The following is a 17,943-nucleotide window of genomic DNA, read 5'->3' as shown; positions in this document are numbered from 1 at the left end:
ACCCGCCCCGTCTACGGCGAACTCTGGCCTTACTGTGGACCCTGGGAGGGGTTGGGCAGCCAGGGCCTGAAGCCCAGAACCCTGGGTCTCCTAGTGATCACATTTCTCTGGCTTCTCCATGTCCGGGGCTCTCCTGGCGGCTTCCTTGGAATGGGCAGTGGGGGCGCAACATGAGGGTTTGGGAGGTAGATGGTAGCCCACTGCCCCGCGTCCAGCCCTGGCCCCGCCCGGGCTGCTGGTCTTCCGCTCCTGTGCCCCAGACGTGTGCAGGCAATCGTGCCTGTGTGCCCCCTTCATCACCTCAGCCCAGAGGCCGTGTTTGCATCTGGACACATCGACCAGCAGGGCTCGGGCCGGGAAACAGGTGTCGTGGGGCGGGCTCTGCAGGAGCGGCTGTTCGAGCCAGCAGGAGTGGGGCTCCTGCTAACGCACCGGGGAGCCCCCAGGCTGAGGGACAGTGAGGGCCTGCAGGAAGGGCCAGGTTTGGGGGGTGGTGCTCTGCTCAGGGTCCCAGGCCACGGCTCTGGTGGGGGCCTAGGTGGAGGATCTTGGGGGGAGTGAGCGGCCCCACAGGTTGTGGCAAGAGAGGGTCAGCCTGACCAGGCAGCAGTGGGGTGACCCAGACAGAACTCTATGGAAAAGGCAGGTGTTCATGGTTGACCTGGGCGGTGAGGTGGGTGTCAGCCCGAGCCGTCCTGGGGGCTTGAACTGCACAGGTGTTCCTCCACCCCAAGTAGATTTCTGCTTCAGCAGATCTGGGGAAGGGCACCGCGTCCCAGGGGCTGCACAGACACATTTATGGAGGACCCAAGTCCACGCAGCGGTCGTAAATGCAGTGGGTGGAAAATGCAGCAGAGATGAGCCGAGCGGAACCGGGCCCCACCCAGCGTGCACGCCAGCCTGGCCGCAGTGGTGCCTCCACTGTCAGAAGCAGGGAGGGCTGACCTGCCCTGCTGGCGCGGACAGAGCCCATGGGGACACCGCCGGGACCCCACACCAGGCTCCCGAGCTGACCGGCCACTGGCCCCCACCTGCTTCCAGGCCCCAGGGGCCCATTTCTGGCATTCGTGTCACGGACCAGACCCTAGAGGTCAGCCGTCCATCTGTCCCCAGCTTGAGTCCCGTTTCTCGGGTACAGACGTTCTGTCAGCGTCTTACTCAGGATCGCGCCTTCTTGCTGATGTGTCGAAGCCCCGAGAGGACTGGTGCTTGGTCGGGCTCAGCTCGCTGAGAACCCTTTCTGGTTCATCTCCTTAAAATCAGTATGCACACGGCTAAACCTCCTCAGGTGAAGAGTGAAAATGAGATTTTTAAAGCAAAGGAAAAGACCCCAGTTTTCTGGTGTTTCCTGGGTCTGCGCTGCGCGTTGGAAGGCTTGCTGACTGCTGTGTTCCGTGGCAGGAGGAAGAGTGGCTTGAGTGCTGGTGCTCCCAGGACCTCACCTGCCATCCCCCAGGTGTGTGCGTGAACCTGGACACCTTGCTCACCTGTGAGGACGCCGTGAAGGGCCCAGAATCCCCCAGGCACCGTGGGAAGTGGAACAATGACGCCCCAAAGGTGCCTCTGCCCTGACCGCAGAGCCTGGGAGTGCTCCCTGATGTGGCACAGGGGACTGTGGGTGCAGTGGGGTTAGGGAGCCAATCAGTTGACCTCGGGATGGGGAGATCATCCTAAATTATCCAGCTGCGCGCAGGGAAACCCCAGCATGAGGAGACGGTGTTGGAAAGACACGGCGAGGACTCACCGGCCTTGCTGGATTTTTGCTGGAGGAAGGAGCCACAAGCCAAGGGTCATAGCATGGCTCACCCTACCCACGGGGCTCGGGGCACACTTCGGGGGGTGTTCTTGGGCTCGCTTCATCTTAATACTCAGCTCCTCTGAGAGGGACATTGGAGCAGGAGCTTCTGTTTCCCGGGGTCTGGGTGGCCTGGACAAGGGCAGCCCCAGCAAGCACGTATGGACCAGGCTCACGGCGGCCTTTCAGCACTGTGGACAGCGCCTCGCTCCGTTCTCCGTCGAGCCACGGTTTCACCCCCGCAGCATGAAGCGTGCACTCGGGCTGTGGCAAGTCAAGACCAAGCCTGTGTGTCTGGGCCAGCCCCTGAGACCTGATCTCTGCTTCACGGATGAGAGAGAATCAGCCTTTTTGGACTTTCTTGACCCACATTTGAGTCTCTGAGGAAATCTTTAAAGAACAGTGGTGTTTCTCGGCAATAAGGTCAGGAGAGCGTCTAGCACCTTCCTGTGCTCGTGCGGGGAGGCCCCGTCCTGGGGCGGGAGGAGCCAGGCCGTGGACGCAGTGAGGGTTCCCTGCACACAGGAGGCCTGGGTCTCGACACAGACCCGGGCTCCGGCTGACCGAGAGGGTCCGTACAGGTCCCAACAGACCCGCCCATGCCCCAAATGGTCTTGGCACAGAAAGGGGCTGCCCTTCCGTCCGCCGCGGGGACAGCCTCCATGCGCCCCACTGCAGAGCTGTGACGTGCGCCTCTTCGGGCTGCTCTGCCAGCCGCGTGGCCTCGGGGCCCGCCTGCCCTTCAGCCCTTATGTGGACTCACTGGGCACAATATGCGGCCCCACAGATAGCTCCGTGTGTCACCCCAGAGGGCAGGGCCCTAGGGGCTAGAGGGACAGCGTGGACTGTGGTCACTGATCTGGGCTGTGCGGTGAGCAGGGTCGGCGGAACGCAGGGGGGTTGGGAAACAGCAGCCACAGGTCAAGGTCTGGGCAAGTGTGTAATGGGGTCCAGCTCTCTGCCAGCAGGAGGCTCATAGGCCAGTCCCCCCTGCTACCCCCAGCCCGACCCTCAGCTGGCCCCTCCCTCCTGCAGCTTTGGGCACCCGTCCTGCCAGGTGTCCTGCTTCTGTCTGCGCTTGGCGAGCTGCTGGACAAGTGCCACAGCCGGGACCCACAGTGCAGGCAGGAAGCACAGGAGGACGCAGGCGGCCTGCACCCAGCCTGGGTACAACTTCTCCTGCCGTGACGGGAACCATGCCTGTGGGGACACGAGGCCATAGGTGAGCCTCTGAGGAAGGGACAGGCGAGGCTGACTCTCGGCCGCAGGCCCTGAGTCATGTCGGCCGCCTCCCCCGGCCTCTTCCTGACTGAGGCTCCCGTCTGGGGTGGGGGTGGGTGCGGTGGCAGCGAGGAGGTGGGGACCCAAAGGTTCAGGTTTGGGGCTGAGCCTCTCGTGGGGACGGGGTCCCTGAGACCCAGGCCTGATATCGGGCTGTCTGTGGAGCGCCCCCCACCACCCTGAGGGGCTGCACAGCCTCGGGGCGGCGCTGGACCCCGTGTCCCGCTCCATAAGAGACGGTGGCATCTTCCCCCAACGTGAGGTGTCTCTTCTGAGGTCACTGTGAGGCCTGAGTGTGGGAATCTGACGGGACGATTGTCATGAAAATTCTTGAAAACCATGGTGCCGTTCCTCCCTCGCCCACCGCTGGCGACGTGGGGCCACTTGTGTAAGGAGGCTTGGAACGAATGACTTCTGTGCTCCCGAGAAGGGACAGCTCAGTGAGGTTTGGAGGGATGGGACGGGTGGCAGGTCGGTGGGGTGCCCGCAGCTCAGGGTGCCGCCCAGGGGACAGGGAAGGGCTGGCAGCAGACTGCCCTGCGCTCCCTTTCTTCGGAGCACACCAGCGGCAGCCCGGTGACACACACACCTTCCCTCCACTCAGACCAGAGCAGGTGCGCACGGGCGGCCCCGCAGCACCTGAGCAGCGCGTCTTGAGGCCTCGTCCCCAGCTGAGCTGCCCCGGGGACCTGGAGGCTGCTCAGTCCTCCTGCCACTGAGCCTCGCCCAAGTCCCTGCCAGGGTCGGCTCTGATGCCCCCAGGGGACCCTGGACATCTGGCGGCCCACGAGGTCACTTAGGGTGATATCTGGGTCCTAGACGGCACCAGGGAAGGGCCAGGGCAGGCCCAAAGTGGCTCCCAGTGCCCCCCAGAGGACCTACGTATTGGGGATCCCAGGCCCTGTAGCTCAGCGGCGTCCAGGCCAGGACAGCAATGTAGGCCACGAAGATGGTCAGCAGCAGCAGCGGGCTGACGACCTTCCAGGTCACCTGCCAGTAGAGCCCAGGCTGCCTCCCAGTCATGCAGGCTATATCATTGCTGAACCTGTCACAGAGACACTGGGCTTGAGCTCACCCACCAACCTGCTCTGCCACAGCCTCAGCCGGTGTCACTGAGCTAGGGCCCACAGGGGCTGTCCCCAGCACTCTGTTGCCCGACACCTTTCCTGGGTCATGATGTGGAAAGGTCATCCTGCTGGGACACAGGGCTGGGCAGGGAAGCTCCTGGGGTGTCCAGTCTCTGCTAGGGTCTGGGGGTAGAAGAGGCCAGGACACGCAGGGGCCACGGCAGCCACCCTGGGCCATGGCGTGAGCTATGCCCACTATGCCCAGGAGCCGGCAGGAGCTCACAGCCCTTCCTCAGCTCCTCTCCTAAGCGCCTCCGTCTGACGCCCCGGGGCTGGTTGTGCCCAGGGCTCACTGTTTCTGTCCTCACTGCTGGGCGAGTCCCCACTGGACGGCTGCCTCTTACCCCTCCCTCTCCAGAGGACAAGCCCATGGCCCCGATGCCCACAGAGCAGCGGTGAATGCCCTGGCATCTGGGACTGCCCGGGACCCCCGAGGGGACAAGGAAAAGGGTCAGACGTCTAGGACTGTCTGAGCAGGGGCACAGGAGTAGCAGGTGTGAGAAGTGAGACTGGTGTGAGGACAGGTGTGACAGGTGAGGGACAGAGGGGGCAGGTGTGGTGCACTTGTGAGCCCAGGTGGGGATGGGCAGGGCATGTGCTGGGCCTCCTCAGAGGGTCAGGACAAGAGGCCCCCCAGTGCCCTAGAGTTGCCCCATCCTTGGCCGCAGGGGTCTGCCGTGCGAGGCTGGAGACGGGCCGGTCTGCCGCCCACCCCGACGGGCTGGAGGCCCAAGCAACGAGGTGGGGCCGGGTCCCCACACAGCTGCTTTGGACCATGGGGACACCCCCCCCCCGTGTCTGTTTGGTGGTGGGGGACTCAGATGGTCCTGCCCTGTCCTGTGCAGCCCGGGCAGGCAGCTGCCGGGGTGCGGGAGCCTCATGCACAGGCCGGGTTTGGGGGGAGCGCCAGGAGTGGGAGGGCAGCCCCAGGGGACACGTACTCACCGGGGCATTCCGTACACGTAAGCGACACCGACCACCTCGAAGAAGGCGAAGATGATGAGGTTCAGGGGAGCGGCGTAGCTGTCGAACACCTGCAGCCAGTAGCTGCCCGACTGCAGCGCGAAGCAAGTCGCCGAGAGGAAGCAGAGCAGGCAGACCAGGCCTGGATGGACAGTGGCACCTCCGCGGCTCAGCCCACTGCCCTGCCCCTGGCTCCCCCAGCGTCGTGCCCGTGGGCAGGACACAGTACATGCCCAGACCCCCAGCCCTGGGTCTGTCCCTGCTGGTCTCAGGATGGTCTCAGCCCCTTGTGGGATGCTGAGTGAGTGCAGAGCCGTGGGGACTGGCCCTGAGGGGTAGCAAGGCCAGACGTGGGCTCCCGCTGGGACGGTCACGGAGGGGCGACATCTGGACAGCAGGCAGCAGTGGACAGACTGCAGGACATGGGGACAGGCCCACAGGGCGGGCTGGCTGGCTGCTCACCGGTCAGGACCTCCTTGGGGACAGATCTGCGCACGACTCCCATGTCCAGCAGGGGTGTGATGATGCTCTCCATGTTCCCGAACATGGACGACAAGCCCAAGGTGAACAGCATCCCAAAGAAGAGCACGGCCCAGCCGGGGGCGCCCGGCATGTGGAGGACAGCCTCCGTGAAGACGACGAAGGCCAGGCCAGTGCCCGAGGCGCTCTGCAACATGTGCATGGGGCCTCGTGCTTGACCCCACAAGGGACCCCTCGCCCCCAGCGCCGGGGCAAGGTGGTGGCCCTGCCCTTTTCTGGCTACACGGCAAGCCCAGGTATGCCTCTGAGGGAAGGAACCCGTCCCCCTATCGCCATGCAGCTCGCGGAGGGGGGGCGCAGGCCTGGGGTGCGGGTCTCAGGGGTATCACGCCCACATCCAGGGGTTCACGGCTGCCCCTCCTTGGGCGCAGCTGCCCGACTGGCCACAGCCCAGCTCTGCACCAGCAACACCCACTGTCCTGGGTCGGCCTGGCCCCCAGCCCCCCGGGCAGGTCCCCGTCAGACACACTGCGTTTGCGGCCACGGGCTTTCTGGAAGCTCAGCCCCACAGAGGCACATGGCTGGTCTGCAGCCTCTGTTCACAGCTGCCACGCCAGCCCAGGCCAGCTCTGTGGACAAGGTTTGCAGCCTTCTGGAACAAGGCTGGGCCCTGCGGGTACCTTATCCAGGAAGTCCTCCAGCTGGCAGACTTCCAAGGGGAGCCTGGCCACGCTCTCGGGCTGAGTGGCGTTCAGGTGCGCGAGGACGGCGGCGTAGTCGTCCCTGGAGATGCTCTGGTCGGGGAGATCGAACGCGTTGAGGAGGCGAAGGAGGTTTCTGCAGAGACACGGGCGGGTGAGGGCACGCTAGGCCGGGCGCTGCAGCCCGGAAACACCTGGAAGGACACCGGCGCCTCGGGAGGGCCGGGCTGCACTCGCTGCAGGGACAGAGCCTGGCCTGGAGGGGACGCTCCCCCGAGGGCGCAGCGGGTCAGAGTAGCGTCCCCGGATAGCCCCCGCCTGCCACCCCCAGCGGGTGTTCCTCAGCTTCAAGGCTCGCGGCTCACACAAGCCCGGGGTGCCCTGGACTTCTTCCTTTGCCTACTTGCTGAAATCTCCTGTGACCTTGACATGAGTACTCGTGGCGCTTCTGGGGCTGTTCGTGGCCTTGGGAAGTTGCCCGGGGCCCGGGTCTGGGGCCCTCTGGTTTCTCCTTGTGCGGTCACAAGCATCTGTTCCGTTGGCTTGGGCCGGGGAGCCCGTGCAGGCCCGAGTACCGGCTGTCCTGGTGAGCACAGACTCTTGCACGGTGCTCGGTGGAAAGAGCTGGAAGAGCCGCCCCTGCCGTTCCCCAGTGGGGACCACGCCGTTCAGCATGTGGGCCCCGCAGCCTCTCCAGAACATTCCAACGGGTGCACATGGCCCACAGGGCCCGAGCTCAGGCTGTGCGTCTGCTCAGGCTCTCCCCTCACACCCCCGAGCGTGGCCTGAGCATGGCCTGAGTGTGTTCGCACAGGTGTCACGGCTGATAGGGGGCTGCCCTGGGCACCGTCACAGAGGGCCGAGCCTGTGCCTCACAGGGCCTGCTCAACCACCTTTGGAGGGCTGCTTGCAAACCAGAATTGCCGGCCTTAGCCGTTCCGAGATGCTGACAGCCTCTGTGTCCTGTGCATTCGTGGTGGAGCTACAGACTGAAAGCCTTTGAGCAAACAGATTCTGGTGCCCCAGTGTCCCCAGGCCCGTGGCTGTGTCTCTCCGGCCTCTGCCTCCTCATGCGGCCTCCCCCATGTGTGTCTGTGTGTCCCTCCCTGTCTCTCGTAAGGACACAGGTGTGGGATCGGTACCACCTCCTCTTAGCCAGTGTCGGCCAGAGACCCCACTTGCATATGGGGTCAGGCTCCAGGCTGCGGGGGGCGCGGGCCTCTGGAGCTGTTCCACCCCACTCCTGGGGAGAAGACGGTGCTTGAGTGGCCCCAGAGCGGCAGCCAGCGTCTGAGGTCCGTGCACCGTGGACACCCTGCCCTCAGAGCCAAGGGCGCCATGCTCACCTGTCCAGGCAGCGCCCATGGTCGTTGGCTGCCTTGAATCCCAAAACCGAGAACACGGCAATGGACGCGTACAGGGAAGTCATGCTGTTGACCAGGGCGATGGTCACCGCGTCCTTCTCACAGTTGTTCCTGGCAGACACACACGCATGGCACATTGTGCTTAGGGCCATCCCCACATCCCCACCTAGGACCCCCCCCACACAGAGCCTACATGCCCACGACCCCCAGCTCTGGGTTTGTCCCTGCACGTCTCAGGATGGTCTCAGACCCCTTTCCATGGCCGCTCCCCGTGGACCCCTCCCTGCCGGCCGACCCCCTCCCCACCAGGCCTGTCCCGCCCCCCCAGCTGAAGAAGTTGGGTGGTCTAAAAGCCTCAGCCTCCACCCTGTCCCCCAGGCCTGGAGACCAGGAGCTAAGGACAATGTGGGGCCTCATGGAGCCTGGAGTGGGCTTTGCTGACACGAGCTCCACACGAGTTATGTGGAGGGGGCTGAGGTGGTCCCTTGTCTGGTGCAGGCCTGGGAAGCCCCCCGCGCCCCCATCCCACCCCTGCATGTTGGCAGGGGAGAAGCTCTGGCTGCCACATAGAACGCCGCTTGTTCAGACGGCCCCGGGGACTTGTGAGGCGGTGGGTGGTGCTTCGGGGCCCAGCACCCGGGGTCCTCACCACAGGTGGCCCCGTGTGGGCCCCGCATCCATCTCAAGTGACCAGGGAGCTGATGGACCCTGTGTCTCTACTTCTCTGGCCTCGAGCGTGACACTGTGCTGCCTGTGCTGGTGTCACCCCTGGTGAGACCTTATTCCTGGGACTAACTCTACAGGCTCTTTCCGCGGAACATGCGTGGCCGCCGTGGGGGCCCGGCAGTAGGAGCCCCGTGAGCCTTCTCTTAGCACAGGTTCACAGCAGGCCACATGGGACGTTATGCCCCACGGGCTCGCGGCTCTCTCAGAGATTCGGGACGGGAGGCCCGGCCCCATGTCGGAGGGAGCCCACCCCGAGCCTGGTCCCTACCTGGGCGGGTTGTAACTCGCAAAAGCGATGTGTCCCCCGAAGGCCAGGGACAAGGAGAAGAAAATCTGCGTGGCTGCGTCCAGCCACACCCGCGGGTTCCCGAGAGTCTGCACCTGGGAAGGGTTGTGCCGCTGACAGAACCCACCGGCCCCGGAAACCCCCCGCCCCGGCTTCCCGTGCGGCGACTCCCCCGAAGGTGTGTGGGCAGCCGAGGACCCCCGCCGAGAGGGCAGCTCCCTCGGCAAGCGCAGCCGCGCTCTTCTGTGACGGGCCACAGCTCCTGTCCACAGCTCCTGTCCACGTGGGCTTGGAGTGCGGCCAACAGACTGCTCAGGGCTGAGAAATGGGTCTGAGCAGCCTGACTTGCTGTGTTTATTCTGCTCCTCTCAGACCTGGGGGTTCTGAGGGACTCGAAGCGCCTGGAGTCTCTGCTGCTGGGGACGGACCCAGGCAGACCCATGTGCACAGCCAGTGCCCCCTTCCTGCTGCTGTGCAGCCCCTGGAAGCTCCTGCAGAATGCTGGGGTCCTAGAGAGTGTGTGAAGGTCTAAGAGGGGTGTGGGCCCCCAGGTCCTGTGACAGCTTGCTGGGTATAGCGCGAGCAGCTCGCAAGGTCCTCGGAGGTCTGGGGTGCAGGGCACTGGGGTGGGACATCTGGGCCTCCAGATGGCTTCTTTCCTGAACTCCACCAGCAACATCCCTCGGGATCCATGTCACAAGTCAAGTCCTCCTGCTCGCTGCCCTGACCCTGACCTTCTCCCTGGGACCCCGAACCACCCACGTCCTTGCTCTCACCCGCACACGGCCCTGGGCGGCCTGGCCTCTGCCTAGTGGCCATTCCCACAGCCAGGGGATGGAGGGAGCTGGTTTGGGCTCTGCCTCTGACACGTTTGTTTCCTGGAGCCTGGAGCCTGGACTCCATTCAAACCAACTTACATTCGGAGTGAACAGGTAGATTAAGCCTCTGACCGCCCCAGGCAGGGTGAGTCCTCGGATAAGGAAGATCGTCAGGACCAGATAAGGGAACAGGGCTGTGAAATAAATCGCCTTTAAAAAAGACCAAATTATTAGACTTTTCAGGGGTATCCACTCCGCAGAAAACCCGCAAGAGGCAGCTGTGTGGTAGGTGCCTCTGTGGCTGGCCCCCCATCCGTCATCGGGGATTCCAGCCCAGTGGGGGGGCCAAGGGTGCCATGGGGTGTGTGGGCCCCAGTCAGGCCCCGAGGGTCTGGCACTCCTGGGGATGGGCACGAGTGGAGTCACGTGCACACTTGTGTCTGTGGGGCAGGCACTGACCGTCCCAGGCGGGCGAGCCTCCCTCTGACCCACACTGCACCTCTCCCAGGCGCCAGCCCTCCTCTCCACCCCAGTGCCCACAGCCGGCCACTTCACAGGGGCCCTGGGGCCACACCCACACCCACACCCATCTCCCCAGCATAGGACCAGAGTCCCCTCTGGCGTCAGGTGTGGCCACGGGTCTGCACACGTGGGGTCTGCTCAGAATAAACCCAGGACAACACTCTTTCCTCGCTGCCGCCCCAGTCCCTGAGCACAGACTGACCGCCATCCCGGCGCCCTGCAGGGACTTCCATCTCAGGGGTCTCTGGAGTTTCTGGTGGGTTGTCGGGCCTAATGGTTGCTTTGGTCTCATGCAGTAATTCTGGTCCTCCCAAGCACAAAGACGCTAACGGGACAGTAACTGTAACATGCCAGCCGAGATGAGCAGGCACATGCCCACGCCCGGACATGGGCAGAAGGGCCACAATCGTGTGTCGGGGCCACAGGTGGGGAAGGTAAGGGGTGATGTCACCCACGTCGAACGGGAGGACACACATAGCGAGGGACTTGTCTGAGCCCCAGGAGAGGGGAGGGTGCACGGTGAAGGCAGGTGTGCGAGACGGAGGCCCAGGCCTGCACAGAAACTACGCGAGGAGCCATTGACACATTTCTCCCTGTCACTGATGTCTCTTCAAGAGACAGTAAACTGTTTCAGACAAGCACGCCAGGACACACTGGCTGCTCGCAGACCGTCGTCGTGAAATGTGAGCCGGTGGCAGGAAAGCCAAGGAAGACAGTGTAGTCTGAGTGAGGGTCTCCTGCCTCAGCCCATGGACGGCATTGCTCCCAGAAGGACCGATGGCCAAGCCCCTCATCCAGCCCTGAGGGGAGAACCGTTACCACTGACGAGCCAACAGATGGACAGAGCGGGGTCACAAGAACCACCCAGGAAATGGGAGCAGCCAGAGTGGAGAACCAAAGGGACCAGCAGGAAACAATCACAGGACAGCCGGCAGAACCTGCACTGATTGTCACACTAAACGTAAACGGTCTAAACAGCCAAACAAGGGCAGGGATCGCCAGAAACTCAGGATCCTCTGTGCACATCAAGAGAAACACACTTAAAACCTAGAGACCCAAACAGGTTAAATTTCTTTTAACCTCCCCCCGCCCCCATCGGTGTCTGCACTGTGTGGCCGGGTACAGGCACCCATCCCCAGGGAGTGCACCAGCCTCACATCTGCACCCTCCCAGCACAGCTTCTAAACCCATGCTTGAACGCCGAGCTGGAGGGAGTGGGCAATGGGGTCCACCCGAGGAGCTGCACCTTCCCTGTGGTTTCGATGCCTCTGATGACACACAGGTACACCACTGCCCAGGACGCAGCCAGGCAGGCCAGCAGCCTCCACTGGATGGAGCCGTTGTTGCTGATGTCGGCCGTGATGTTCAGCGTCTGCCGGTACCAGAAGTAGCTCACAGTGCTGCTGGCTTGGCACTCGGCCTCGAACGCTGGAACCAGGAGGCTCCTTTCAGGGGCTGGCCACAGAGCTCAGGCCTGGCTGTGGGCTCTGAAGGCCTCTGCCCAGGAGTGCAGTCTGCAGTAACCCAGCCCAGGGCTGCTGCCTGAGCACCGGGCACACCAGGCAGGACCTGTGCCCCCCACTGCCCAGGGCGCACAACTAGGGCCAGAGGGTGGGTATAGGGAGCTTCCAGGCCCAGACTTGCCCCTGGGCTTGCCCCTGGGCTGGCCAAGTTATTGTCAGCAGAGGCAGGAAGGGAAGTAGGGTTAACACAGCTTCGTGAAGCAGCACAAAATAGTGGCTTTTCCCGGAATGTGAGACTATCCTCTGCTGAGACCATGGCTGAGGGTTGGACCCATCCAGCAGGAGCCGAGGTCCCGCCCACTCAGCCTCTCGCTGCTGGGCAGGCATGCACGTGGCCGGGCTGTGAATACACGGGGTCCCTGGGGGCCCTGGGCCCACCCACGGTCAGGTGCAGCAGGGTAGGGAGAGCAGGGTTCCGGGTATGCCGTCCAGGGAGCCCTTGCAGGGCCCGCATGAGGCAGGGTGCCACCCCCCGACCCGTGCCACCTGTGCGGTTGATGTCCAGTGGGCAGGAGCTCCAGGGCAGCGGGTCCTGGAAGGAGTTGAGCAGGTACCACAGCACCCACGAGAGGACCGTGTTGTAGTACAGGCTGACCAGGAAGGAGACGGTGAGGCAGCCCAGCCCTGCAGGAGGCGGCGGTCAGCGCCTCCCCCTGCCCCGGCTGCCAGGCTCCAGACATGGCACCCCACCCTGCTCCCTGTCCCCCCGAGGCCACCCACCCCGCTGGTGGCCCACAGCTGGCTACGTGCACACAGGGGCAACATGTCTGCTCCACGGCTGTGTGGCTCCATCCACAGCTGGGCTGGGGTCTGCCTCTTCATGGGCTTCCCAGCGGGCCTCGCACACAGTGCTGCAGCCCCCGTGCGGTGCGTGTCACAGGCTCCCTCCCTCTGTCCAGGCCTCGCCGGACACTCTCAGGCTCCCAGGGCGTGTGGGCTCAACACCCGCAGGGACACGTGCGTGGGCGATCTGGGACAGCTCGCTGCTGCTCCATGGGGCTGGGTCTGCCGCCTCCCCCTCCTGCGCCCTGAGCTCACCCCACCAGCACCCTGCACCTCCTGGGGCTTTGGGGGAACCAAAGCGGGCCTCCTGGAAGAGGTGTGCTGAGAGCATGAGCAGACTCAGCTCCCACGGGAACGCGGCCACATGCACCTCCCCACCCTGTTAGGTCCAGGACCCTCTCCGGCAGGGTCAAAGCCACTGACTGTGCACTGGAGTGACAAGCTGATGCAAGGTAGCCACGGGGCCCCCAGCCCCGCCCTCCCAGCAGCTCCAGGCCCGAGGCGGGCAGCCTACCCACTCCGCCCAGGTAGGGTGAGACGGCCGTCCACACCCCGATGCTCCCTCTCCGCAGGCACTGGCCGATGGCCAGCTCGATGTAGAAGATGGGGATCCCCTCCAGGACCAGCGCGATGAGGTAGGGGATGAGGAAGGCCCCTGCAAAGATACCATGGTCAGGGGTGCCTGGGTGGCTCAGTGGGTTAAGCCGCTGCCTTCGGCTCAGGTCATGATCTCGGGGTCCTGGGATCGAGTCCTGCATCGGGCTCTCTGCTCAGCAGGGAGCCTGCTTCCTCCTCTCTCTTTCTCTGCCTGCCTACTTGTGATCTCTCTCTGTCAAATAAATAAATAAGATACCATGGTCAGTGGACAGTGGGCGACGGCCCGGTGCGGCATTGGGCTGGGGGAGACAGGCCTGCGCGTCAGGCACCTGGTCTGTGGCTGTTTCCAGTCCCTCGGCAGCATCCCACCCGTGAGCCTCTGGGGGCAGTGTTGTTCTTAGAGGGACACCCCGCACCCCGATTATGGACCCTGCTCTAATGTGGGGCTGGTCTGTGCTCCTGGCAGAATGTTGGAGAGGGAGGACATTTGAAACAGTGTCTGGAGCTCTGTGCCTGCACGGAGGCTGGGACTCGTCTCTCCGTGCCTGGGCATGGGCTGCAGCCCTGAGCCAGCATCCAGGCTGGGAGGTGGGCACCTGTAGCCATGGTGGTGGGAGGCTCTGTGGTCCCCAAGGGAGCCAGCAGTGGCTGGATCGGGAGAAAGGCCACAGGTGTGAGGAGGGAAGGGCCCGGCCTCCCCAGGAGCCCACAGCCCCGAGGGGCCCACCGAGGGGCGTGTGTGGGGTGCCGGCTCCCGCACCCTACAGGAAGGTGCGTGTTCCCTTACTGCTGGGGGAAGGGAGAGCTGTGCGGTCAGGAGCTGCGTTTTCTCCCAGTTAACTGCTGAGTGTGGGTCCACTGCCCACCCACCCCCCCCGCACACACAGGGCGGACCACATCAGCAACTGTGCTCCCCAAGTCTCCCTGCACCGGCCTGGTGCCAGCCCGGCCTCCATGAGGCCAGGGTCTCCCTGGGATTTTGCATCTCGCTCAGAGGTTTTGACCCTGAGCCAGGGCCCGGGAGAGGACAGGTAGTCCCTCAGCCCGCATCAGCTTCTGCACAGGATGCCGGTGTTTGGGACAAACAGTGCTTGCTGGTGTCATGCATGTCGTGGCCAGACCGTAAGAAGTGTAAGAGAACGACAGGGCATTCTGGGAGGCGGCCTCAAGGGCTGCCATAGCCCCAGGGATGAGCAGGGCACCTGCGGGCAGGGGCTTGGTGCTGGGCTGTGAATATAGCCCAGACCGCTTCATGGAGCCCCTGGCTGGGAGAGAGGCCAGCCACGGGCCAGGGAGATAGGGTCCAGATGCGGGACCCCTCCCCAGGCTGCGCTCTTCCCACCCACCCCACCTATACCTCGCTCTGTGGGGTCCCGCGCAGGTGTGTGCACCTCCCAGCCCCCCTTGGGCCTCACGCAAACACCTGCAACATGGTAGGGACAGGGGACCAGCTGCCCGGAGCCTGGGAGTGGGTGTCTGGGCATCAGACAGGGGCTCTGGGTCCCAGGCGTGTGACTTGCTGCCTGGAAGGGCCCTGCAGGCTCAGGCCGGCCAGGACCTACGGACCCAGCTCTGCGGGGAGGGTCGCAGTCCGTGGGCCCAGGCGGAACACCCGGAGGAGCAGTGCCGGGGAAGGGAGGGGCCTTCCTCTTCGCAGCCGAATCAGCCCTGCTTCCGGGAGAAGAGAAGGGAGCGGCTCTGCGGCCACAGATGGAGACTACTGCTTTCTCCGGGCGCTGTGGCCCCATCTGAAACCCAAGCGAACCGCCACCTGGATAAAAACCTCTGGAGGAGGCGGCCGGTCCCCGGACAACCCAGCCACGCGATTGGAGAGGCAGGATGTGGAGCCCCGCTTCGGCTTCCAGGCCAGGCTGGAGGCCCGGAGACAGCTCATCACCCGGGCTGGTGACTCCATCACCGGCGCCTGCAGAATGGAACCTCCGTGAAAACCGTAGGCCACGGGGCTCGGACCGCTCCAGGCAGGGGAGCCCAGGAGGTGCTGGAGGGGGGGCGGGGAGCTCCGACGCCCTCACTCTGTGCGTCCCTGCCCGTGGCTGCTCCAGGCCGTGCTCGCTACAAAAACCCGGCACAGCGAGTGGACTGCTTCATGGGTTCTGTGAGCCCTTCCACAAGATTCTGACCCAAAGAGGGCTGTCGGCGCTCCCAACTGACTGCAGGTTGGGCGGATGCCGTGGGCGACCTGGGACCCGGGTCTTGACACACTGTTCTGCCGTGCGACAGCACCGCGGGCCGAGCCCTTCCTCGTCCAGCCGCGCTTGCTGCAGAAACAGGTTAAATGCAGCTAGGATTGGGAGAATTGGGCGGTGTGGGCCCAACCTTCATGCAGTGGTGTCAGAGGAAGAGAGAAAAGGAATTTCTCCCGGGCGGGAGGGCGGCTGGCGAAATGGCTGCGGGTCAGGGAGAGCCCCGAGCACGGCCAGCCCGAGCAGAGCTGAGCGGGAGACACCCAGCCCCGTCCGCTGAGAAGACGTGGAGAAGATCTGTCTGATTGGGACGGAGCCTGTCACAGCTGACGATCCGCGGAGCGAGGCCCCCAAGACCGCCCGGACAGGAGACGAAGGACGGAGACCAGGGCGGGCACGGGATTGTCTCTGTGGCCGGGACGACTCGGTGATGCCAAGATGGACATTGGGCCCCAGACAATCTGGAAATGTCACACTATGCCCGTGACACCTGGGCGTCTTCCGTGGAACTGACAGCCTGCCTGGGAAGCCTGCGGGGGGTGGCGACGGCCACTGCAGAACCAGGGCGGGCACCCCGCTGGGCAGCTGCACGGACCGTCACACTGGGCTCATCACGTAGCGACTCCACCAGCTCCATGGAACCCATGGGTGCCGAGGTCGCAACACAGCCGTGCGGAGATCGCAGGCCACTTACTGGGTGCCCCAAGCGCGTTGCCATGGACAGGGTCATGAATGACTCCTGGGATGGTACCTTGGGCCCTGGCAGGTGCCTTGCGCCGGCCACTGGTGGGATCCCCACCTGCACAGTGGGTGCCGACGTGCACCCAGGAACTGCGGAGACGGAACAGGACGCCCTGCAGGTGTGCTGAGTGTTTCCCCCAATTCTGCTACAATGTTGCCTTTTAAGTCTCATCACTAAAGAGAAGCCTAGAGATCTGAGTAATCACTGAGAAGAGAAAATATTCACCCACGGGTCATGAGTTGGCGCGGAATGAAAATGCAACAGGGTTTCCGCTCATCTCTTGGTCGAGGTTATCAGCAGTGACCCACGTGAGGCGAAAAGGTCGTTTGCTCGGGAGAGTGCTTGTTTAGGAAAAAGGGGAGCTTTGAAACTTGACTATTCTATGACATTTCACGAAGGGCTTCACACCCGGAAATAGGGTCTAAAAGGAGTATTTCAACAGCAGGTCCTCCCTCCCCCGGCCTGCGAGTGCAGGTGGTGATGGGCTGGTCCTGGTGCCCCGTGCCCGGGTCGTAGCCCTCAAGCCAGGCCACGCCAGCACACGGGTTCCGGAAGCCACGTTCCCAGGACAGTCCCTGCACGATGCAGCACAGTGACGGCCAACCGGTTCCAGTCAGAGCAACATTTATTGACCGGGAGTGACCGCCAGTGTGCAGGTCACTTCTGGGCGTCTGCATGTGCCTCTCCCGATGCACACGGCAGCTCGGAGGCCCGGGGCACGACCCAAGGCACACGTGCCCGCCCGGCCCCACCCCTCCGTGGAAGCTCTGACACCTCCGGGGCAACGGCTCCTGCAGAGATGTCTCCTCTAACTTCTCATAAGCAGGAAAACCGAATAGACTTCCAGGAAACAGCTTCCTCATAAACCAGGGACTCCCCCCCGGCCCTGCCTCCCGCCCGCTCTGTTCCGTGGCGGCTCCCACAGACCCCCAGCCCACACTCCCCCAGTGCGGCCTGACCCCTGTGTACCCAGCACGGCCGGGGGGCCAAGGGGCCAGGATGACTCCCCACCAGCCACACACAGACCTTCACTTCTGACCGACCTGTTCCTGGTGGGGGCCAGGGGATTGCCCCCGAAGGGAACAGCACCCCCATTTCCACCTGGGGGCCTGGTGGATACGGGAAGACGGCCCTAGAGGGCTTTTGGAGGCCTCAGGCCTTACGCGTGCAGAGGAGAGCTTGGCAGCAAGCTGACCTGACACTGAGACCCCGTGGGCCCCAAGGTCGCACCCCAGAAAAGGACCGGCCTGGCCTGGGGGCCATTCAGGGTCCACTCCCCGGGGCTGTGGGTGACAGCCACGGACTCTGGTGCAGGGAGGGAGTGCCATGGCCTGGGCACCGATGTGGGGGGGGTGGGCGGCCTGGCCCGTGCGCACCCCATGGAGCCGCAGGGAGCCTTGTGAAGAGCGGTATTGGGGCAGCTCCCCGAGCCCCGGAAGGGGCGGCCAGGGGCCAGACCTCCACTGCACGGGCTCCCGGCGCGGGGCTCGCGGGGACGGCTCACCTCCACCATGGGTCTGGCACAGGTACGGGAACCTCCAGATGTTGCCGAGGCCCACGGCGAAGCCGAGGCAGCTCAGCAGGTACTGGCTCTTGTTGTCCCACGTCGGCCTCTTGTCCCCGCGACCGTCCCCATGTGGGTCTGCTCCCCCGGCCCACGCCATGCCCGCTGCTCGCTCCTGCCCTGGCTCTGTGGAACCCTCCCAGACCTCCGTGTGTGGTCTCACGATTTAAAGGAAAACCAGTGGAGCCAGTTAATTGGTAACCTGGACTGGGCTCCGGCTCTCACCCAGGTGGTCCCTTCCTGACCCCACGCCCTCGGCCTGTGCCTCCTTTGGTGCCCGAGGCTGACGGCCAGCCCGCATCCAGTGAGGGCCTCCTGTTCCCTGTCGGGGACGTGCCAGAACTCCCCAAACTGGCTCATTCAGTTGTTTCATAAAAACCACTGACTTCCTAATCAACCCTCTGATTCCGGGACGACTGTAGCCTCACTTGTCACCGTGAGGGGTGGCGCAGAGCCGTGACGGCACG

General features: G+C 64.1%; 1 protein-coding gene across 3 annotated transcripts; it reads right to left on the bottom strand.

Annotated features, from left to right (window-relative positions):
- Positions 1-15: 15 nt before the first annotated feature.
- On the bottom strand, positions 16-17,616 carry SLC6A18 (solute carrier family 6 member 18). 3 transcript variants are annotated; one of them, XM_059173578.1, is made up of 12 exons: positions 17,417-17,616; positions 12,884-13,024; positions 12,073-12,210; positions 11,310-11,491; positions 9,641-9,751; positions 8,706-8,818; positions 7,694-7,822; positions 6,327-6,483; positions 5,629-5,833; positions 5,149-5,308; positions 3,959-4,121; positions 2,717-2,995 (listed from the first exon to the last, which is right to left on the bottom strand). In XM_059173578.1, exons 1-12 carry the CDS (start codon positions 17,574-17,576, stop codon positions 2,807-2,809), a joined length of 1,848 nt encoding a protein of 615 aa, XP_059029561.1. In that variant the 5' UTR covers positions 17,577-17,616; the 3' UTR covers positions 2,717-2,806. The 3 variants fall into 3 exon arrangements, with proteins under 3 accessions (XP_059029563.1, XP_059029562.1, XP_059029561.1); XM_059173580.1 differs by lacking the exons at positions 2,717-2,995; positions 3,959-4,121 and adding an exon at positions 16-1,283; XM_059173579.1 differs by lacking the exon at positions 3,959-4,121 and having other exon boundaries at positions 1,295-2,995.
- Between the last annotated feature and the right edge of the window lie 327 nt (positions 17,617-17,943).

Source organism: Mustela lutreola, chromosome 5 (genome assembly GCF_030435805.1).
Source record: "Mustela lutreola isolate mMusLut2 chromosome 5, mMusLut2.pri, whole genome shotgun sequence".
Lineage (NCBI taxonomy): Eukaryota > Metazoa > Chordata > Mammalia > Carnivora > Mustelidae > Mustela > Mustela lutreola.
The sequence above is the reverse complement of the archived record's forward strand: the minus strand, read 5'-3'. Positions and strand labels throughout refer to the sequence as shown.